This window comes from Bombina bombina, chromosome 2, assembly GCF_027579735.1.
Source record: "Bombina bombina isolate aBomBom1 chromosome 2, aBomBom1.pri, whole genome shotgun sequence".
Lineage (NCBI taxonomy): Eukaryota > Metazoa > Chordata > Amphibia > Anura > Bombinatoridae > Bombina > Bombina bombina.
In genome coordinates this window covers 1,213,725,259-1,213,749,626 of record NC_069500.1, presented here as the reverse complement: position 1 = coordinate 1,213,749,626, position 24,368 = coordinate 1,213,725,259, and the positions used below count along the sequence as shown (strand labels likewise).

The 24,368-nt window shown below is 40.3% G+C and overlaps 1 protein-coding gene across 1 annotated transcript in view; it reads right to left on the bottom strand.

The window, feature by feature from the left end:
* AASDH (aminoadipate-semialdehyde dehydrogenase) overlaps window positions 1-24,368 on the bottom strand; it is a 269,559-nt gene that overhangs the window by 105,961 nt on the left and 139,230 nt on the right. Inside the window, exons 12-14 of the mRNA XM_053703943.1 lie at window positions 23,235-24,003; window positions 14,910-15,073; window positions 2,578-2,703 (exon numbers count right to left, since the gene is read on the bottom strand). Coding sequence (XP_053559918.1) covers window positions 2,578-2,703; window positions 14,910-15,073; window positions 23,235-24,003 — 1,059 coding nt within the window. The remainder of the gene's footprint in view (window positions 1-2,577; window positions 2,704-14,909; window positions 15,074-23,234; window positions 24,004-24,368) is intronic.

Here is a 24,368-nt window from a genome sequence, read left to right as displayed (position 1 = left end):
TGAAGTTACCTCGCTCCTCAGAATGGCCGAGAACAGCAAATGGATCTTAGTTACGTCCGCTAAGATCATACACAACTCAGGTAGATTCTTCTTCTAATGCTGCCTGAGAAAAAACAACACACTCCGGTGCTGTTTAAAATAAACTTTTGATTGAAGAAATAAAAACTAATTTTAATAACCACAGTCCTCTCACACGTCCTATCTATTAGTTAGGTGCAAGAGAATGACTGGGTATGACGTAGAGGGGAGGAGCTATATAGCAGCTCTGCTTGGGTGATCCTCTTGCACTTCCTGTTAGGGAGGAGTTAATATCCCATAAGTAATGGATGACCCGTGGACTGACTACACTTAACAGGAGAAATGAGGCCTCTGTTGAACAGATTTGTAAGTCGGCGACTTGGTCTTCGCTTCATACCTTTTCTAAATTCTATAAATTTGATACTTTTGCTTCTTCGGAGGCTATTTTTGGGAGAAAGGTCTTACAGGCAGTGGTGCCTTCCGTTTAAGTTTCCTGCCTTGTCCCTCCCTTCATCCGTGTCGTAAAGCTTTGGTATTGGTATCCCACAAGTAATGGATGAACCCGTGGACTAGATACACCTTTACAAGAGAAAACAAAATGTATGCTTACCTGATAAATTTATTTCTCTTGTGGTGTATCCAGTCCACGGCCCGCCCTGTCATTTTAAGGCAGGTGTTTTTTATTTTTAAACTAAAGTCACCACTGCACCCTATAGTTTCTCCTTTTTTTCTTGCTTGTCTTTGGTCGAATGACTGGGGGTGGCAGTTAGGGGAGGAGCTATATAGACAGCTCTGCTGTGGGTGTCCTCTTGCAGCTTCCTGTTGGGAAGGAGAATATCCCACAAGTAATGGATGAACCCGTGGACTGGATACACCACAAGAGAAATAAATTTATCAGGTAAGCATAAATTTTGTTTCTTATATAAGTGTTAAATATTCCCAGAAATTAACTTAACTGCCATAAGGGAGATGTCACAACCAGACTCCTCCTCTTTTACATGTATAACAGTGACAGCGAACCCAATATTTTTGGTGATTGAACATGTATAAAACAGAAGAGATGTGAACCTGAGTGTGCGCAGTCTAGAGATTTGAGCAGTGATATAAAAATGTTTTTTTATTTAAAGGAACAGTCAAGTCCAAAAAAAACTTTCATGATTCAAATAGGGCAGGTCATTTTAAACAACTTTCCAATTTACTTTTATCACAAATTTTGCTTTGTTCTCTTGGTATTCTTAGTTGAAAGCTAAACCTAGGAGGTTCATATGCCAATTTCTTAGACCCTGAAGGCGGCCTCTAATCTAAATGCATTTTGACAATTTTTCACCACTAGAGGACGTTAGTTCATGTGTTTCATATAGATAACATTTAGCTCATGCACGTGAATTTACTGAGGAGTGAACACGGATTGGCTAAAATGCATGTCTGTCAAAAAAACTGAAATAAGGGGCAGTTTGCAGAGGCTTAGATACAAGGTAATTACGGAGGTAAAACGTGTATTATTAGAACTGTGCTGGTTATGCAAAACTGGGGAATGGGTAATTAAGGGATTATCTATCTTTTAAAACAATAAAAATTCTGGTGTTGACTGTCCCTTTAAATTAATTTCTGTTTATCGTTGTTAACCCTGACATGATAACCTTGTATACTCTGATACATTGCCAGCATTTGATTGTTTATTGACTGTTACCTGCCTGTTTGCTCCTGGTTATAGATTAAGCCTGTATTTGCCACATGAATTTGGCATGTGTTTTTTACTGTTTGCTAGCTTCAGCACTTACATCATCATATATCCGTAGCTTACTATTTTACCCATGTTCCTAAACTGTTACTTTGCTCCAACTAGTCTTGATGTATTGTTCACTGTTGCTCTCCTATACTCATCTCTTGCCCAAACCACACAACAAGGATATGTAGGAAAATCCTGCACTCTGTACTTACTGACAGATGAGTCAGAGTAAGGTGCTCCCTGAAGGAAGAGGGAGCTTGCAAAGAGGTATGTTAGTTGTGTAGTCTTCATCCCAAAACCCACATATGTGAGGAAGGGCACGTGAGAGAACTCTGACCACTGACCTCATAGTCAGAGGGTCTAGAGCAAGAGAAAGGGTGAGGTTGTATATGGTGTATGATAACTGTCCAATCCTTATCCTAGAGCCCAACACAAATGGCAAGGATGTGGGAGATTGGGAAGCTTACCATTCACATAAATGGAAAAGATACAGGTCAGAAAAATGCAGATGTGGAGCCACTGTAGGGCTTTGCAATTCACATTAAACAGAACAGAAAGGGGTCAGAGCAGTGTATTCAGGTTAAATGGAATATATCCAGTAGTTGAAAGTACTCTACTCAGTGTTAGTATGAAGTTCCTGGTTTAATATTAACCCAGTGGTAATAAACAACTTGCTCCATGTGATGTCACAATGAAAGTAAAACACAACAATGTTTTCTGTAATCAGGTTGGTTATTATCACAGACAGAATGCAGTAGAAACATGCTGTATAGATTTAACGGTTTATCAATTATTCAAGGAGGGCCAAATAGGTTTTACAATGTACTTACTGGATGGATAGCCAATACTAATCCTCCAAGGGTAGCAACATACACTTGATGTGGTTTGGAGCTTATACAAGGGGAAGCATATACAGCTCCTCCTCCACAGTGAGTCTTCCAGACACACTGCTTGGCCTACAACAAGAATTATTAAAACAGAAATATTTAGCAAAGATTTAAAGAAATACATAACAACTTATGTGAATACTAATTACAGTTGGTAGAATGTTTATTTTATATATATATATATATATATATATATATATATATATATATATATATATATATTGTATAGATATAAACACATACATATATACATTTTAAAGGGCATTGTAGTGTAAATATAAAATGTTCTATTTTATTATAAACAAATTCCTCTCTTTTGCTACAAGAATTCTAGGACAATTCTGCTCCACATGAGGATACAGCCAGCAGTTTGAGAATACTCACGTATGCTTGTATGTTTTCTCCCTATCTGTGTCAGTATCTGTATTAGCACATGAGCACAACTTAACTACTTTGCAGGATTTAAGGCTGTGACACACTGCAAGCAGAGCAACGCGAGGCGAAGCAGTTGCTTCGCTCCGCGTCGCATCGCTTCTGAAGTTCAGATATTTCAACTCTGAGCGCTCAGCTACACGACCTGACGCAGCAGAGTGCTCAGAGATGAAAAGGCAGGACACACTGAGCGCACACAGCTGCATGTACACGCTGTGCATCGCTCCGCTTGCAGTGTGTCACAGCCTTTAAAGGGGGGGGGAAGGAATTTTCTTAAAATTAAAATACATGTTTTTGACTAGACTGTCCATTTACCACACCCCAGAGGAGTATTTAGGATACTAAGTAAATCGAAGAATGACTATTACTAATATTTAAAGGAAATCTACCATAAAAATGTATGCTTACCTGATAAATTATTTTCTTTCCTGGGATGGAGAGTCCACAAATCCATTCTAATTACTAGTGGGAATTCAACTCCTGGCCACCAAAGAAAACCCCAGCAAAGCTGCAAGTGTCCCTCCCACTTTCCATAACCCCCAGTCATTTAGCCGAGGGAACATGGAAAGAGAAGGGTATAGAGGTGCCTGAAGGCTATAGAGGTGCCTGAGGTTTTAGATAAAAACAAAATAATAATAATATGCAATATTGAATTTAGACAAGGGTGGGTTGTGGACTCTCCAAGCCAGGAAAGAAAATAATTTATCAGGTAAGCATGAATTTTGTTTTCTTTCCACTGACATGGAGAGTTCATGAATCCATTCTAATTAATAGTGGGAACCAATACCCAAGCTGGAGGACACAGAATGGAAGGGAGGGAGAACAAGTCAGGCTGACCTAAACTGAGGGCACCATCGCTTGAAGAACTTTTCTCCCAAAGGATGCCTCAGCTGAGGCAAAAACGTTGAATTTGTAAAATTTAGAAAATGTATGCAACGAGGACCAAGTGGCCGCCTTTTCAAATTTGCTGCACGGAAGCCTTGTTTTTAAAGGCCCAGGAAGAAGAAAAAGCCCTAGTTAAATTAGCTGTTATCCTCTCGGCAGGTTGCTGTCCAGCTGTCTCATAAGCAAAACAAATAATACTCCTTAACCAAAGAGAAAGAAAAGAAGACGTGGCCTTCTGGCCCTCATGTTTGTCAGAAAACACCACAAAAAGGGCAGAGGATAGCAGAAAATCCTTGGTAGCCTGGAGATAGAATTTTAAAGCATGAACGACATCCAGGTTGTGTAACAGACATTCTTTCTGAGAAGAAGGATTAGGACAGAACGAAGGAATGACAATTTCCTGATTGATATTGCAGTCCGAAACCACCTTAGGAAAAAATCCCAATTTGGTACGAAGAACCGCCTTATCAGCATGGAAAATAAGATAAGGGGGATAACACTGTAGAGCTGAAAGCTCTGAGACTCTACGAGCAGAAGAAATAGCTAAACAAAAGAAAATAACTTTACAGGACAATAACTTAATGTCAACAGAGTGCATAGGCTCAAACGGAGCCTGTTGCAGAACAAGAAGAACAAAATTTAGGGGTCCTAGGAAGAGCAACAGGTTCAAACACAGGCCTGATTCTGACCAGGGCCTGCACAAAAGATTGAACAGCTGGTAAATCGGCCAAACGTTTATGTAACAGAACAGAAGGGGCCGAAATCTGACCCTTCAGGGAACTAACTGACAAACACTTCTCCAGACCCTCCTGGAGAAAGGACAGAATACGGGGAACTCGAACTCTATGCCAAGAGAAACGCTGAGACTCACACCAGTAAAGGTATGTGCGTCAAACCTTATGGTATATCTTGCGAGTTACCGGCTTACGAGCCTGGATCAAGGTATCAATAACATTTTCAGAAAAACCTTGTCTAGACAAGACTAGGCGCTCAATCTTCACGCAGTCAGCTTCAGAGAATCTAGATTTGGATGAAGAAAAGGACCCTGAAGTAGAAGGTCCTTCCTCAGTGACAATTTCCACGGAGTTTGGAGATTAGACAAGTCGACATCAAGGGTTATCATTGTAAATACCTCCGGATGAAGAGCCCACTCCCCTTGGTGAAACGTCTGCCTGCTCAGATAATACGCCTCCCAGTTGTCCACACCTGGGATGTGAATGGCAGCAATGTGGCAGTTGTGAGACTCCACCCACCGAAGGATGCGAGACACCTCCTTCATCACTAAGGAACTCCTTGTTCCTCCTGGATGGTTGATATAAGCCACTGAAATGATGTTGTCCGATTGAAATCTGATAAAGCGGACCAAAATCAGTTGGGGCCAAGCTATCAGAACATTGAAGATTGCTCTCAACGCCAAGACATTTATTGGAAGGACCGGCTCAGTCTGAATCCAGATTCCCTGAGCTCTTAGGGAACCCCAAACTGTTACCCAGTCGGAAAGGCTGGCATCTGTAGTCACAATCTCCCAGGATGATCTCAAGAAGCATGTGCCTTGGGACAGATGGTCCTGAGAGAGCCACCAGGACAGAGAGTCTCTTGTCTGGTAGTCTTGGACTATTATCTGTGAGAGGTCAGAGTGGTCTCCGTTCCATTGTCTGAGCATGCATAACTGTAGAGGTCTCAGATAGAATCGAACAAAAGGAATAATGTCCATGGAAGCCACCATGAGACCAATTACCTCCATGCACTGAGGCACCCAAAAGTCGGACAGATGACTAAAGAGAAAGACAGGCAGAAAGAAGTTTGGATTTTCTGACTTCTGTTAAGAAAATCTTAATTGAAATTGAATCTATGATCGTCCACAAAAAACATATCCTGGTATTTGGCACCAAGGAACTTTTGTCCAGATTCACCTTCCACCCGTGACAGCGGAGAATCAACAACAGAAAATCTGTATGGAATTTTGCTAAATGAAAAGATGGCGCCTGAAACAAGATATTGTCCAGGTATGGTGCCACTGCAATTACTTGAGATCTGGCTACTGCAAAAAGAGCCCCTAGAACTTTTGTAAAGATTTGGGGTGCAGTGGCTAGGCTGAAAGGCAGGGTTACAAATTGGAAGTGTTTGTCCAGGAAGGCAAACAGCAGGAACTCAAAATGATCCTTGTGGATAGGAACATGGAGGTTAGTGTCCTTCAGGTCGATGGTGGTCATGTACTGACCCTCCAGAACTAAGGGAAGAATAGAACGAATAGTCTGCATTTTGAAGGACGGAACCCTGAGAAATTTGTTGAGACACTTCAGGTCTAGAATAGGTTGAAAAGTTCCCTCCTTCTTGGGAACCACGAAAAGGTTGGAATAGAATCCACGACCCTGTTCTGCCTGAGGAACAGGAGCGATCACTCCTAGAGAAGAGAGATCCCTGACACAGTTTAAGAAAGCCTCTCTTTTTTCCTGGTTTGCTGATAATCTTGACAGGAGAAATCTGCCTCTCGGAGGACGAGATATGAAACCTATCTTGTATTCCTGAGAGACTACCTCCAACGCCCAAGGATCGGTCTTTGAAAAAGAGGACTCTTTATTTATTAAGTAACACGTGGAGCAAAACTGCACAGGAGGAATAACCTGATCCTCTAGACAATATAAGCATTTTTCAAAATGCATAGTAAGGTTGTGTTAGGATTCCATTATATCCTTAAAGTATTGGCCCAGCTAATAATAATATATAAACTTGCTTAAATCACTGTGATAACCTGGGACTTTTATCCTTTTTTGTGCACCATCACATTTGTTTTTGCGATAATTAATAAACTTAAAATTCTCAGTCAACGGACCAAACAGAATACTAGACCTACTAGTACTCTCCCTCTGATACAGATACAGCCGCTGAAACCTTCCTTGGAGCCAAATATCTGCTTCAGGCAGAAGAAGAAGTCATGCGGTCATCACGTGACCGCCGTCAGAAACTAAGTGCGACATAGGGAAAATGCGCTCAAATGACACCTCGCTGAAAAGTCTCCAACGTCACATAAGCACCAAGTCAAAGTTAACACGCACACTTTCATTAACATAAAGTAAACATACTTGCTCCACACACAAAGAGAATTTAACCCCTCAAGAGCCCTCTCTGCCAGCCTCTCAAAAGGGAAATGAGTGTAATTCTTACATCTCACAATTTTCAGCAGCTCAATACCCTGCTCTTACTGCCCAAAAAATATATCCCAAACATGGAGCTATAACATTGCCCCCTGTCTCCACTGTAACAAGGAGGAATTTTAACCCCCAAAGTGCTATAGCCTTCTCATCTAGAAGGGGAAAAGCACTTACATGTGGAGTTCACCTGCAGGGCAGGCACAGCATCTAAAGTCTGACAGATCCAGACAACTTCTGACAGGGACATGAAGAGAAAAGCAAAGCAGAGTAACTAACCCTGGTTTTCTATATAGGGGTTAGCATAATTTGTTGGAGGAAAAGCAAGGACTACACCGCTGACCTCCAACAACTAAAAGCCACCACAACTCTTACTCAAGAGGATTACGTGTACACAGCAATACCCCAATCCTTACTTGCAGGGAAACTACCCATTAAAGGATTAAAAGATAATTTTCTTCAGACACCATCTTCGCACACCTCCTGGATACACAAAGGCAAAGAATGACTAGGGGTTATGGGAAGTGGGAGGGATAACTTTGCTGGGGTGTTCTTTGCCTCCTCCTGGTGGCCAGGAATTAATTTCCCACTTGTAATTAGAATGGATGTGTAGACTCTCCCATGCCATTGGAAAGAAATACAAGCTATTTCTTTAGAAGTGCTGCTGTCTCATACTTTTAGAGGGAAAATATAATTAATTGGTTTCTATTCTTATATACAATGAAAAGCTTACATTGTCTTCATTCTGTTGCTATCCTTTTTTGAAAACCTAACCTAGGAGGACTGAGAAGCATGTACATGTTATGTTACTGTTGCAAGCACTGCTGGAATATAGTGTTCAAGACAAGTGCACATCTCTGAGCCTCCTACGTAGTATGCTCTTCAACCAAGAACACTAATGAACAAATGTGTTGAGAGGTAAATTGGAGATTTTTCAAAATTGCATTTTTTATCTGATTCATGAAAGTTAACTGTTGAGTTTCATGTCCCTTTAAAAGGGTACTGTACACAAATCCATGTGTTCAATTAAACATTAGTGTACTGAACAAAAATATAACAACATTTTTCTTTTTAACAAATGTTCCTGTGCTTAATAAATACAATTTTCTTTTTTAGCTGGTAAATGCTGGTTTCTCTTTAGCGACAGAGCTACAAGGACCTTCCTAATTGCCCACAGAGCGCTGGATACCCTCAGTATAAAGCATATATTTTTCTTGCATTAATTTATGCATAAATATTTTTTTCCAAAGTTCTTTCATATGCATAAGAATGGTTTGTGCTCTACTTTCTTTTTTCTTAAGATGCTAATATCCATACAGTAGGAGCTTATCACAAGCCAGTAGGGTGCAGTTTAAAACTAAACATTATGGTTGTGAGAAAAGTAAAGAGTTTGTTTGTTTTTTTTACATTATTTTAGGTTTTCTTTAAAATGAAAATGAAATATGTAAAAACATAATTTATGTAAGAACTTACCTGATAAATTCATTTCTTTCATATTAGCAAGAGTCCATGAGCTAGTGACGTATGGGATATACATTCCTACCAGGAGGGGCAAAGTTTCCCAAACCTCAAAATGCCTATAAATACACCCCTCACCACACCCACAATTCAGTTTAACAAATAGCCAAGAAGTGGGGTGATAAGAAAAAAGTGCGAAAGCATATAAAATAAGGAATTGGAATAATTGTGCTTTATACAAAAAAAATCATAACCACCACAAAAAAGGGCGGGCCTCATGGACTCTTGCTAATATGAAAGAAATGAATTTATCAGGTAAGTTCTTACATAAATTATGTTTTCTTTCATGTAATTAGCAAGAGTCCATGAGCTAGTGACGTATGGCATAATGATTACCCAAGATGTGGATCTTTCCACGCAAGAGTCACTAGAGAGGGAGGGATAAAATAAAGACAGCCAATTCCTGCTGAAAATAATCCACACCCAAAATAAAGTTTAATGAAAAACATAAACAGAAGATTCAAACTGAAACTGCTGCCTGAAGTACTTTTCTACCAAAAACTGCTTCAGAAGAAGAAAATACATCAAAATGGTAGAATTTAGTAAAAGTATGCAAAGAGGACCAAGTTGCTGCTATGCAAATCTGATCAATAGAAGCTTCATTCCTAAACGCCCAGGAAGTAGAAACTGACCTAGTAGAATGAGCTGTAATCCTTTGAGTCGGAGTTTTACCCGACTCGACCTAGGCATGATGAATTAAAGATTTCAACCAAGATGCCAAAGAAATTGCAGAAGCTTTCTGGCCTTTTCTAGAACCGGAAAAGATAACAAATAGACTAGAAGTCTTTCGGAAAGACTTAGTAGCTTCAACATAATATTTCAAAGCTCTAACAACATCCAAAGAATGCAACGATTTCTCCTTAGAATTCTTAGGATTAGGACATAATGAAGGAACCACAATTTCCCTACTAATGTTGTTGGAATTCACAACTTTAGGTAAAAATTCAAAAGAAGTTCGCAACACCGCCTTATCCTGATGAAAAATCAGAAAAGGAGACTCACAAGAAAGAGCAGATAATTCAGAGACTCTTCTGGCAGAAGAGATCGCCAAAAGGAACAAAACTTTCCAAGAAAGTAATTTAATGTCCAATGAATGCATAGGTTCAAACGGAGGAGCTTGAAGAGCCCTCAGAACCAAATTCAAACTCCAAGGAGGAGAAATTGATTTAATGACAGGTTTTATACGAACCAAAGCTTGTACAAAACAATGAATATCAGGAAGATTAGCAATCTTTCTGTGAAAAAGAACAGAAAGAGCAGAGATTTGTCCTTTCAAAGAACTTGCGGATAAACCTTTATCTAAAACATCCTGAAGAAACTGTAAAATTCTCGGAATTCTAAAAGAATGCCAAGAAAAATGATGAGAAAGACACCAAGAAATATAAGTCTTCCAGACTCTATAATATATCTCTCTGGATACAGATTTACGAGCCTGTAACATAGTAGTAATCACAGAGTCAGAGAAACCTCTTTGACCAAGAATCAAGCGTTCAATCTCCATACCTTTAAATTTAAGGATTTGAGATCCTGATGGAAAAAAGGACCTTGCGACAGAAGGTCTGGTCTTAGCGGAAGAGTCCACGGATGGCAAGAGGCCATCCGGACAAGATCCGCATACCAAAACCTGTGAGGCCATGCCGGAGCTACCAGCAGAACAAACGAGCATTCCTTCAGAATCTTGGAGATTACTCTTGGAAGAAGAACTAGAGGCGGAAAGATATAGGCAGGATGATACTTCCAAGGAAGTGATAATGCATCCACTGCTTCCGCCTGAGGATCCAGGGATCTGGACAGATACCTGGGAAGTTTCTTGTTTAGATGAGACGCCATCAGATCTATTTCTGGAAGCTCCCACATTTGAACAATCTGAAGAAATACCTCTGTGTGAAGAGACCATTCGCCCGGATGCAACGTTTGGCGACTGAGATAATCCGCTTCCCAATTGTCTATACCTGGGATATGAACCGCAGAGATTAGACAAAAGCTGGATTCCGCCCAAACCAAAATTCGAGATACTTCTTTCATAGCCAGAGGACTGTGAGTCCCTCCTTGATGATTGATGTATGCCACAGTTGTGACATTGTCTGTCTGAAAACAAATGAACGATTCTCTCTTCAGAAGAGGCCAAGACTGAAGAGCTCTGAAAATTGCACGGAGTTCCAAAATACTGATCGGTAATCTCACCTCCTGAGATTCCCAAACTCCTTGTGCCGTCAGAGATCCCCACACAGCTCCCCAACCTGTGAGACTTGCATCTGTTGAAATTACAGTCCAGGTCGGAAGCACAAAAGAAGCCCCCTGAATTAAACGATGGTGATCTGTCCACCACGTTAGAGAGTGTCGTACAATCGGTTTTAAAGATATTAATTGAGATATCTTTGTGTAATCCCTGCACCATTGATTCAGCATACAGACCTGAAGAGGTCGCATGTGAAAACGAGCAAAGGGGATCGCGTCCGATGCAGCAGTCATAAGACCTAGAATTTAGATGCATAAGGCTACCGAAGGGAATGATTGTGACTGAAGGTTTTCGACAAGCTGAAATCAATTTTAGACGTCTCTTGTCTGTCAAAGACAGAGTCATGGACACTGAATCTATCTGGAAACCCAGAAAAGTTACCCTTGTCTGAGGAATCAATGAACTTTTTGGTGAATTGATCCTCCAACCATGATCTTGAAGAAACAACACAAGTCGATTCGTATGAGATCGTCCAAATAAGGAAATACCACAATACCCTGTTCTCTGATTACAGACAGAAGGGCACCGAGAACCTTTGTAAAAATTCTTGGAGCTGTAGCTAGGCCAAACGGCAGAGCCACAAACTGGTAATGCTTGTCCAGAAAAGAGAATCTCAGGAACTGATAATGATCTGGATGAATCGGAATATGCAGATATGCATCCTGTAAATCTATCGTGGACATATAATGCCCTTGCTGAACAAAAGGCAAGATAGTCCTTACAGTTACCATTTTGAACGTTGGTATCCTTACATAACGATTCAATATTTTTAGATCCAGAACTGGTCTGAAGGAATTCTCCTTCTTTGGTACAATGAAGAGATTTGAATAAAACCCCATCCCCTGTTCCAGAACTGGAACTGGCATAATTACTCCAGCCAACTCTAGATCTGAAACACAATTCAGAAATGCTTGAGCTTTCACTGGATTTACTGGGACACGGGAAAGAAAAAATCTCTTTGCAGGAGGTCTCATCTTGAAACCAATTCTGTAGCCTTCTGAAACAATGTTCTGAATCCAAAGATTGTGAACAGAATTGATCCAAATTTCTTTGAAAAAACGTAACCTGCCCCCTACCAGCTGAGCTGGAATGAGGGCCGCACCTTCATGTGGACTTAGAAGCTTTGCTTTTCTAGAAGGCTTGGATTTATTCCAGACTGGAGACGGTTTCCAAACTGAAACTGCTCCTGAGGATGAAGGATCAGGCTTTTGTTCTTTGTTGAAACGAAAGGAACGAAAACGATTATTAGCCCTGTTTTTACCCTTAGATTTTTTATCCTGTGGTAAAAAAGTTCCTTTCCCACCAGTAACAGTTGAGATAATAGAATCCAACTGAGAACCAAATAATTTGTTACCCTGGAAAGAAATGGAAAGTAGAGTTGATTTAGAAGCCATATCAGCATTCCAAGTTTTAAGCCATAAAGCTCTTCTAGCTAAAATAGCTAGAGACATAAACCTGACATCAACTCTGATAATATCAAAAATGGCATCACAGATAAAATTATTAGCATGTTGAAGAAGAATAATAATATTATGAGAATCATGATCTGTTACTTGTTGCGCTAAAGTTTCCAACCAAAAAGTTGAAGCTGCAGCAACATCAGCCAATGATATAGCAGGTCTAAGAAGGATTACCTGAACACTGATAAGCTTTTCTTAGAAAGGATTCAATTTTCCTATCTAAAGGATCCTTAAACGAAGTACCATCTGACGTAGGAATAGTAGTACGTTTAGCAAGGGTAGAAATAGCCCCATCAACTCTAGGGATTTTGTCCCAAAATTCTAATCTGTCAGACGGCACAGGATATAATTGCTTAAAACGTTTAGAAGGAGTAAATGAATTACCCAATTTATCCCATTCTCTGGAAATTACTTCAGAAATAGCATTAGAAACAGGAAAAACTTCTGGAATAACCACAGGAGATTTAAAGACCTTATCTAAACGTTTAGAATTAGTATCAAGAGGACCAGAATCCTCAATTTCTAAAGCAATTAGTACTTCTTTAAGTAAAGAACGAATAAATTCCATTTTAAATAAATATGAAGATTTATCAGCATCAATCTCTGAGACAGAATCCTCTGAACCAGAAGAGTCATCAGAATCAGAATGATGATGTTCATTTAAAAATTCATCTGTATAAAGAGAAGTTTTAAAAGATTTTTTTATGTTTACTAGAAGGAGGAATAACAGACATAGCCTTCTTGATGGATTCAGAAACAACATCTCTTATGTTATCAGGAACATTCTGAACCTTAGATGTTGATGGAACTGCAACAGGTAATGGTACATTACTAAAGGAAATATTATCTGCATAAACAAGTTTGTCATGACAATTAATACAAACAACAGCTGGAGGAATAGCTACCAAAAGTTTACAGCAGATACACTTAGCTTTGGTAGTTCCAGCACTAGACAGCGATTTTCCTGAAGTATCTTCTGACTCGGATGCAACGTGACACATCTTGCAATATGTAAGAGAAAAAAACAACATATAAAGCAAAATAGATCAAATTCCTTAAATGACAGTTTCAGGAATGGGAAAAAAATGCCAATGAACAAGCTTCTAGCAACCAGAAGCAAAGAAAAAATGAAACTTAAATAATGTGGAGACAAAAGCGACGCCCATATTTTTTAGCGCCAAATAAGACGCCCACATTATTTGGCGCCTAAATGCTTTTTGGCGTCAAAAATGACGCCACATCCGGAACGCCGACATCTTTGGCGCAAAAGAACGTCAAAAATGACGCAACTTCCGGCGACACGTATGACGCCGGAAACAGAAAAGATTTTTTGCGCCAAAAAAGTCCGCGCCAAGAATGACGCAATAAAATGAAGCATTTTCAGCCCCCGCGAGCCTAACAGCCCACAGGGGAAAAGTCAAATTTTTAAGGTAAGAAAAAATAATTGATTCAAGTGCATTATCCCAAATATGAAAATGACTGAATGAAAATAAGGAATGTTGAACATCCTGAGTCAAGGCAAATAAATGTTTGAATACATATATTTAGAACTTTATAAACAAAGTGCCCAACCATAGCTTAGAGTGTCACAGAAAATAAGACTTACTTACCCCAGGACACTCATCTACATGTTTGTAGAAAGCCAAACCAGTACTGAAACGAAAATCAGCAGAGGTAATGGTATATAAATAAGAGTATATTGTCGATCTGAAAAGGGAGGTAAGAGATGAATCTCTACGACCGATAACAGAGAACCTATGAAATAGACCCCGTAGAAGGAGATCACTGCATTCAAAATAGGCAATACTCTCCTCACATCCCTCTGACATTCACTGCACGCTGAGAGGAAAACCGGGCTCCAACCTGCTGCGGAGCGCATATCAACGTAGAATCTAGCACAAACTTACTTCACCACCTCCATAGGAGGCAAAGTTTGTAAAACTGAATTGTGGGTGTGGTGAGGGGTGTATTTATAGGCATTTTGAGGTTTGGGAAACTTTGCCCCTCCTGGTAGGAATGTATATCCCATACGTCACTAGCTCATGGACTCTTGCTAATTACATGAAAGAAAGCTATATGGGAATCCGCAGCATAAAAAGATAAAGGGCATTGAAGAAGCACACACTTATGAGTTAGAAAAATAAAATGACAGATATAACTATAAAATCCCTGCTGTACTTTTTCCATTTACAAATTAAAGAGAAAAACAAACATTTAAAATTAAACCTACAAACATGGTAATGTGATCTTATAAACATTATAAAAGAAAGTAAAAAGCTAAAACTACAAATTGAATTTCTAATCTATGGAACATTTGTTTGACAGACACTCAAGCCTGCTGCTGGCTACCTACACCAAAAGCTGGCATGCCTCTCACCATTCATTAATAGGTTCCTGGTACTGGCATCTCCAGGCTGGTAGCCGAATGTTTAATTAAAGCTACATATTATTCTCCCTATACCGCAGCTGATTCATCTAACAGACTATCCCTGCTATATACCTAAGGATATAAACTTAATTAGGATACATTTAAATCTGAGGAATATGGTGGAAAATAGATCTTCATTAGATGAGAAGTAAAAGGCCACTTACTGCAATATCTAAAGCATACAAGTGATGATCATGAGAGCCAACAAACACAAGACCAGTAGATGAATCAACAACGGGAGAGCTCTTTATGGCATCCGCAGTCGTGTGAATCCAGTGTGTCTCCCCATTGTTTCTTATTAGTGCATAAAGTGAGCCATCATAGCAGCCTGTCAACAAAAGAATAGCATCTTGTATTATAAATGCAATAACCTATAATGAAGTCTTTCAAAATGGTTATAAACTAAGCAATCTAGAAACAAACGTGAAACCAAAAGACAAAATGTCACTGCTGGAAAAACTTGTGTTCTCTTGGTATCTTTTGAAGAGTAAATATAGGTAGGCTGATAGAAGTGTGCATGTAACTTTAGCACTGTATGGCAGCAAGTGTTTGTAACTATGTATAACATTGCTATAAACATATTTGCAAACACTGCTGCCAGATGACTAAAGACACGTGCACGCTCCTGAGCTCACCTAGGATTTCTATTTAACAATGGATACCAACAGAACTAAGCATAATTGATAACAGTAAATTGGAAAGTTGTTTAAAATGTCCTCCACTGTCCAACCCAGTTAAGTTTAATATATGAATTTACTGCCCTTTTAACAACTATCTATAAAAAAGCAACTGTGCAGTATAGAGCCGGGTCAGGCTATCTGCAGCAAGTTGCATCATACTAAGGTTACACAATCTGAGATCTTGTCTCTCTAGGAAGCAGAAACAAGCAAAATAAATAATCAAATATATTACAATATTCTTTTATTTTCATGAGTTAAAATAATTAATTGTGGAGGAATCCATTTTTTAGTTTAATGTTTCTTTAAACAATTATACTGAAAAATAAAATAAATCAGAACTGTTATTTGTAATATCCCTTTAATGCCATTTATTCCTCTGATCACTACACAAATTGTTATCTATTATAATTTTTGCTTTATTTTACTCATTTTAAATGATCAAACCCACACACATCGGGCTGTATTAGTTACATCCTATCTCAGTAATGCCTAATCTTGGCACCCCAGATGTTTTGAAACTAAATTTTCCATGATGCTTAAGCACTCTGCAATCTAGTTGAACTTAATGGGAAATGTAGTTCCAAAACATCAGGGGTGCCAAGGTTAGTCGTCACTGCCCTATCTGCTTTCCATATCAAGACTGTGTTACTATAATGTCACAGACTTCTCTTTTCTGCCATCTTGAATTATACGTTTTAACCTCATTTTCATATAAATAAAAAAAAAATTGAAGTACTACAAAAACTTTAGTGTATCCATTATAATGTTTTTGATTACATTTGATTACTTTTTATATGATGCTAATGGGTGGAATAGATGAAATGATTAATGGGGTTTTGAATTTAGGAATAATGTGGCTGCCATTTAAAAACTCAAGCATTTCCTAGCTTGGTCCATTTATTATTTAACATTCACATTTCTTTAAATATCCAATGGATAGCTGTATTACAAAGGTATGGGCAACCCAAAAACAAGTAGGTTAGTCTATGTCATATGAAGTGAAATAGGAAATATCTTAGCTTGAGAAAGCAACAGGAGCTCCAAAATGTTGCTATAACGCAATAAATGTTACTATAACGCAATAGATAAGTTATTATGTAAATAAATTGCTTCATTTTGGAGAGTGGTGGTAATGCTAGTATGGTTATGGAATTGAAGGTACAAGAGAGAAGACCTGGAATTTTGAGACTACACCATGTGCTTGATGACAAAACAAGCAAATATGATAAAATAAATAAAAACAGCTCAACGCTCAACCTGGGAATGAAAAACAGCATAATAGCTTGTTCTATGGCTAGTTACTGTTTTTATTTATGCAAATTCTGACCCTGAGGGAAGTCTCCTTAAGGGTGATGCGGGAAGCCAAGACGTGGACCCGTTGCTCAGTGTGGCTAGAGGGATATGGCTGCACCCCACTGACAATGCCCACAATAAGCCGAAACGTATGTCTGGGGTTTTGCCATTTCTCTCGTTCAGAGAAGGACTGCCTGGTATTTCAGGACTAGACTGCACTGTTAAGTCAGGATCAGACTGATATGCTTCAGGAAAGCTCTTCTCTGTGAAAGGCACATGTTGAGCAAAAAGAGGCTGCTTCTTGGGTGGTAACTAGCCATAGAGCAAGCTATTATGCTGTTGTTCCGTTCCCAGGTTGACCACTTCTCTGTTTTTATTTATGCAAATATAATAAAATGTCTTGTCATTTTTATGTACTGAAGTGCCTCTTCAGCCTTCTACCTGTGTATACAATACCAGAAAACAGAATTTATGCTTACCTGATAAATTACTTTCTCCAACGGTGTGTCCGGTCCACGGCGTCATCCATTACTTGTGGGAATATTCTCTTCCCCAACAGGAAATGGCAAAGAGCACAGCAAAAGCTGTCCATATAGCCCCTCCTCAGGCTCCGCCCCCCAGTCATTCGACCGACAGTTAGGAGAAAAAAAAGAGAAACTATAGGGTGCCGTGGTGACTGTAGTGTATAAAGAAAGAAATTTTTCAAACCTGATTAGAAAACCAGGGCGGGCCGTGGACCGGACACACCGTTGGAGAAAGTAATTTATCAGGTAAGCATAAATTCTGTTTTCTCCAACATTGGTGTGTCCGGTCCACGGCGTCATCCATTACTTGTGGGAATCAATACCAAAGCTTTAGGACACGGATGAAGGGAGGGAGCAAATCAGGTTACCTAAATGGAAGGCACCACGGCTTGCAAAACCTTTCTCCCAAAAATAGCCTCCGAAGAAGCATAAGTATCAAATTTGTAGAATTTGGCAAAAGTGTGCAGAGAAGACCAAGTCGCTGCCTTACATATCTGATCAACAGAAGCCTCGTTCTTGTAGGCCCATGTGGAAGCCACAGCTATAGTAGAGTGAGCTGTGATTCGTTCAGGAGGCTGCCGTCCGGCAGTCTCATAAGCCAATCGGATAATGCTTTTCAGCCAGAAAGAGAGGTAGCAGTAGCTTTTTGACCTCTCCTCTTACCAGAATAAACGACAAACAAAGATGAGGTTTGTCTAAAATCTTTTGTTGCTTCTAAATAGAACTTTAAAGCACAAACTACATCTAAATTGTGTAACAAACGTTCCTTCTTTGAAACTGGATTCGGACACAGAGAAGGAACAACTATTTCCTGGTTAATATTCTTGTTGGAAACAACTTTTGGAAGAAAACCAGGCTTAGTACGCAAAACAACCTTATCTGAATGGAAAACCAGATAGGGTGGATCACACTGCAAAGCAGATAATTCAGAAACTCTTCTAGCAGAAGAAATAGCAACCAAAAACAGAACTTTCCAAGATAGTAACTTAATATCTATGGAATGCATGGGTTCAAACGGAACCCCCTGAAGAACTGAAAGAACTAAATTTAGACTCCAAGGAGGAGTCATGGGTCTGTAAACAGGCTTGATTCTGACCAAAGCCTGAACAAAAGCTTGTACATCTGGCACAGCTGCCAGTCGTTTGTGTAACAAGACAGATAAAGCAGAAATCTGTCCCTTTAGAGAACTCGCTGACAACCCTTTATCCAAACCTTCTTGGAGAAAGGAGAGAATCTTTGGAATTTTAATCGTACTCCAGGAGAATCCCTTGGATTCACACCAACAGATATATTTTTTCCATATTTTATGGTAAATCTTTCTAGTCACAGGTTTTCTGGCTTGGACCAGAGTATCTATCACAGAATTTGAAAACCCACGCTTGGATAAAATCAAGCGTTCAATTTCCAAGCAGTCAGCTGCAGAGAAACTAGATTTGGATGTTCGAATGGACCTTGTACTAGAAGATCCTGTCTCAAAGGTAGCTTCCATGGTGGAGCCGATGACATATTCACCAGGTCTGCATACCAAGTCCTCCGTGGCCACGCAGGAGCTATCAGAATCACAGAGGCCTTCCCCTGTTTGATCCTGGCTATGAGCCTGGGAAGGAGAGGAAACGGTGGAAACACATAAGCTAGGTAGAACGACCAAGGTGCCACTAATGCATCCACTAGAGTCGCCTTGGGATCCCTGGATCTGGACCCGTAGCAAGGAACCTTGAAGTTCTGACGGGACGCCATCAGATCCATGCCTGGAATGCCCCATAATTGGGTTAACTGGGCAAAGACCTCCGGGTGGAGTTACCACTCCCCCGGATGGAAAGTCTGACGACTCAAATAATCCGCCTCCCAGTTGTCTACTCCTGGGATGTGAATTGCAGATAGGTGGCAGGAGTGATCCTCCGCCCATTTGATGATCTTGGATACCTCTCTCATCGCCAAGGAACTCTTTGTTCCTCCCTGATGGTTGATGTAAGCTACAGTCGTCATGTTGTCCGACTGGAATCTTATGAATCCGGCCTTCGCTAGCTGAGGCCAAGCCCGGAGCGCATTTAATATCGCTCTCAGTTCCAGGATGTTTATCGGGAGAAGGGACTCTTCCCGAGACCATAGACCCTGAGCTTTCAGGGAGTCCCAGACCGCGCCCCAGCCTAATAGACTGGCGTCGGTCGTGACAATGACCCACTCTGGCCTGCGGAAACTCATTCCCTGAGACAGGTGATCCTGAGTCAACCACCAACGGAGTGAGTCTCTGGTTACCTGGTCTACTTGAATCTGGGGAGACAAGTCTGCATAGTCCCCATTCCACTGATTGAGCATGCACAGTTGTAATGGTCTTAGATGAATTCAAGCAAAAGGAACTATGTCCATTGCTGCAACCATCAATCCTACTACTTCCATGCACTGAGCTATGGAAGGCTGCAGAATAGAGTGAAGAACTTGACAAGCGTTTAGAAGCTTTGACTTTCTGACCTCTGTCAGGAAGATCTTCATTTCTAAAGAATCTATTATTGTTCCCAAAAAAGGGAACTCTTGTTGACGGAGACAGGGAACTCTTTTCTACGTTCACCTTCCAACCGTGAGATCTGAGAAAGGCTAGAACAATGTCTGTATGAGCCTTTGCCTTGGAAAGAGACGACGCTTGAATTAGAATGTCGTCTAGATAAGGTGCCACTGCAATGCCCCTCGGTCTTAGAACCGCTAGAAGGGACCCTAGCACCTTTGTGAAAATTCTGGGAGCAGTGGCTAAACCGAATGGAAGAGCCACGAACTGGTAATGTTTGTCCAGAAAGGCGAACCTTAGGAACTGATGATGATCTTTGTGGATAGGAATATGTAGGTACGCATCCTTTAAATCCACGGTAGTCATATATTGACCCTCCTGGATTGTAGGTAAAATTGTTCGAATGGTTTCCATTTTGAACGATGGAACTCTGAGAAATTTGTTTCGAATTTTTAAGTCCAGGATTGGTCTGAAAGTTCCCTCTTTTTTGGGAACTACAAAAAGGTTTGAGTAAAACCCCTGACCTTGTTCCACAGTTGGAACTGAGTGTATCACTCCCATCTTTAACAGGTCTTCTACACAATGTAAGAATGCCTGTCTCTTTATTTGGTCTGAAGACTAGCGAGACATGTGGAACCTTCCCCTTGGGGGCAGTTCCTTGAATTCTAGAAGATAACCCTGAGAGACTATTTCTAGTGCCCAGGGATCCGGAACATCTCTTGCCCAAGCCTGAGCAAAGAGAGAGAGTCTGCCCCCTACTAGATCCGGTCCCGAATCGGGGGCTACCCCTTCTTGCTGTCTTGGTAGCAGCAGCAGGCTTCTTGGCCTGTTTACCCTTGTTCCAGCCTTGCATTGGTTTCCAAGCTGGTTTCGCCTGGGTAGCGTTACCCTCTTGTCTAGAGGCTGCAGAGTTAGAAGCCGGTCCGTTCCTGAAATTGCGAAAGGAACGAAAATTGGACTTATTCTTAGCCTTAAAAGGCCTATCCTGTGGGAGGGCATGGCCCTTTCCCCCAGTCATGTCTGAAATAATCTCCTTCAATTCTGGCCCAAAAAGGGTCTTACCTTTGAAAGGGATATTAAGTAATCTTGTCTTGGAGGATACATCCGCCGACCAAGACTTTAACCAGAGCGCTCTGCGCGCCACAATTGCAAACCCTGAATTTTTTTGCCGCTAATCTCGCTAATTGCAAAGCGGCATCTAAAATAAAGGAATTAGCTAACTTAAGTGCGTGAATTCTGTCCATGACCTCCCTCATATGGAGTCTCCATATTAAGCGACCTTTCTAGTTCATCAAACCAGAAACACGCCGCCGTAGTGACAGGAATAATGCAAGAAATAGGTTGGAGGAGGTAACCTTGCTGAACAAAAATCTTTTTAAGCAAACCCTCCAATTTTTTATCCATAGGATCTTTGAAAGCACAATTGTCCTCAATGGGAATAGTCGTGCGTTTGGCTAGGGTAGAAACTGCCCCCTCAACCTTAGGGACTTTTTGCCATGTGTCCTTCCTTGGGTCAACCATGGGGAACAATTTCTTAAATATAGGAGGAGGGACAAAGGGTATGCCTGGTTTCTCACACTCCTTATTCACTATATCCGCTACCCTTTTAGGGATCGGAAAGGCATCAGGGTGCACCGGGACCTCTAAGAATTTGTCCATCTTGCACAATTTTTCTGGAATGACCAAAGAGTCACAATCATCCAGAGTAGATAGCACCTCCTTAAGTAATGCGCGGAGATGCTCTAACTTAAATTTAAATGTCACAACATCAGGTTCTGCCTGCTGAGAAATTCTTCCTGAGTCAGAAATTTCTCCCTCTGACAAACCCTCCCTCACTGCCACTTCAGACTGGTGTGAGGGTATAAAAGATAAATTATCCTCAGCGCCTTCCTGCTCTACTGTGTTTAAAACTGAGCAATCACGCTTTCTTTGAAATGCTGGCATTTTGGATAAAATATTAGCTATGGAGTTATCCATTACTGCCGTCAATTGTTGCATAGTAACAAGTATTGGCGCGCTAGAAGTACTAGGGGTCGCCTGCGCGGGCATAACTGGTATAGACTCAGAAGTAGAGGATGAAGAACTATCCCTACTTCCTTCATTTGATGAATCATCTTGGGCAACCTTGCTAAATGTGACAGTACTGTCCTTACTTTGTTTGGACGCCATGGCACAATTATCACATACATTTGAAGGGGGGACCACCTTGGCCTCCATACATACAGAACATGATCTATCTGAAGGTACAGACATGTTAGACAGGCTTAAACAGGGTAATAAAGCACAAAAACCGTTTTTAAACAAAACCGTTACTGTCTCTTTAAATATTAAACAGAACACACTTTATTTCTGAATATGTGAAAAACTATGAAGGAATTATCCAATCTTTACCAAATTTTCACCACAATGTCTTAATGCATTCAAAGTATTGCACCCCAATTTTCAAGCCTTTAACCCCTTAAATGAGGAAACCGGAGCCGTTTTAGTCAATTAACCATTTTAACTCCACTACAGTCCCAGCCACAGCGTTTGCTGCGACTTCACTTATCCAAGGGGGGTATACGATACCAAATCAGCCTTCCAGGAACGTTTTTCAATGAGAATCAGACCCTCTCACATGCAGCTGCATGCACTGCATCCAAAAGAAACTGCGCAATAATGGCGCGAAAATGAGGCTCTGCCTACTACAGTGAAAGGCCCTTCCTGACTGGGAAGGTGTCTAACAAGTGCCTGACGCTTAAAAACGTTCCCCAACATTAACAAAGTTAAAATTCACTTAAAGCTGCATAAAATACTTAAATAAAGCAATCGATTTAGCACCTAAGAGTGTCAACCAGTTTATAGCCCATAATAAGCCCTTTATTCTGTTTGAGTCTAAGAAAATGGCTTACCGATCCCCAAGAGGGAAAATGACAGCCTTCTAGCATTACACAGTCTTGTTAGAAAAGGACTAGTCATACCTTGAGCAGAAAAGTCTGCAAACTGTTCCCCCCCAGCTGAAGTTCTCTGGGCTCAACAGTCCTGCGTGGGAAAAGCAATTGATTTTAGTTACTGCTGCTAAAATCATTCTCCTCTTTTAAACAGAACTCTTCATCTCTTTCTGTTTCAGAGTAAATAGTACAACCAGTACTATTTTAAAATAACAAACTTTTGATAGAAGAATAAAAAACTACAACTAAACACCACATACTCTTCACCATCTCCGTGGAGATGCTACTTGTTCAGAGCGGCAAAGAGAATGACTGGGGGGCGGAGCCTGAGGAAGGGGCTATATGGACAGCTTTTGCTGTGCTCTTTGCCATTTCCTGTTGGGGAAGAGAATATTCCCACAAGTAATGGATGACGCAGTGGACCGGACACACCAATGTTGGAGAAATAAAAATAACAAGACATTCTGTATTTAAAACACAAAAGTATAAATTACAAAATACTGTCATCAATTTAGATTGTAAAAGTACAGGACAAGTTTCATCCAGTTAAAATAGCACATACCAACAAGGACAAAGTTTCCACATTTCGTGATAGCAGTAGAAGATTCAATACGATCCCCTAGTACTCTCTCCCATATAACTCTCCCAGACTGGAGATCAATAGCTTGCATTCTATGTGAATGAGAACCAATATATATTGTCACTGGAGAGTTCTTGCTGGTTGACTGTACAAGTAAAGGTGAAGCATCTACACACTTGCCTGTGTCAGATTTCCACCTCACTTGCAGAGACAGTCCATTAGTCCTTATGTTTAATATAGATGGATTGTGTGGGACAGATAACTTGAGTTTGGGCCTTTTGAATTCAGGAATGGTTTGGCTGCCATATAAAAACACTGCCATTTCTTGGTTTGGTCCATTTATTATATGATACAGGTGAGTAACGAGTTCAGAAGGTAAAGGCATATTCACATATAAGCAATTTCCTCTGCTTAGAGAGAGAAAGGATTCAACATCTTTTGTTGGTGCTGTCTCTGGCAAATCTTTTCTTTTTCTCTGAAATGTTATGCTTGTATCGTCTCTTATAGTCGTTTCTGCTACAATGTCATCTATATTTTGCTCTTCTTTTGGATACACAACTCTAGAAATGTGCCTGTAAATATCAAGAATGGTTTGGCTAAGAATAACTTCCATGAGATCTGGCACATTTTTGCCAACCAGAACCTCTATTTCGTTGTGAAATCGTATGGCTGTTAAGGAGTCACCTCCACCAAGCAAGAATAATGAATCTTCAGCAACAGCAGGAGACTCTTTAGGTAGACCCAGTACGTGCTAAAATGTAAAAAAAACAATGTGATGGACAACAAAAGCACACAACCGAATTGCACAAAAACATTACAGAAATGATAATTTGCCAAAGACAATCCAAACAGTGGTACATACAATACATTTGTAATGTTGGGAAAAAAACAAGCTTAAAGGGACAGTTTCTCCCATTTAAATTGTTTCCAGCCAGTTATCCATTTTACCTTCTGGAGTGTACAAGCTGTAGCCTCTTTACTCCCTTTGAAATAGCTGATTTAGCTTGTGGTATCCCAACCTATACTGAAAGTTTTGATACTGGAGTCTCAGCTATTGAATAGCCTAAGTAAACACAGTCAGTAGAAGAAATTAAACTCACAGTGGGGTGCAGGATA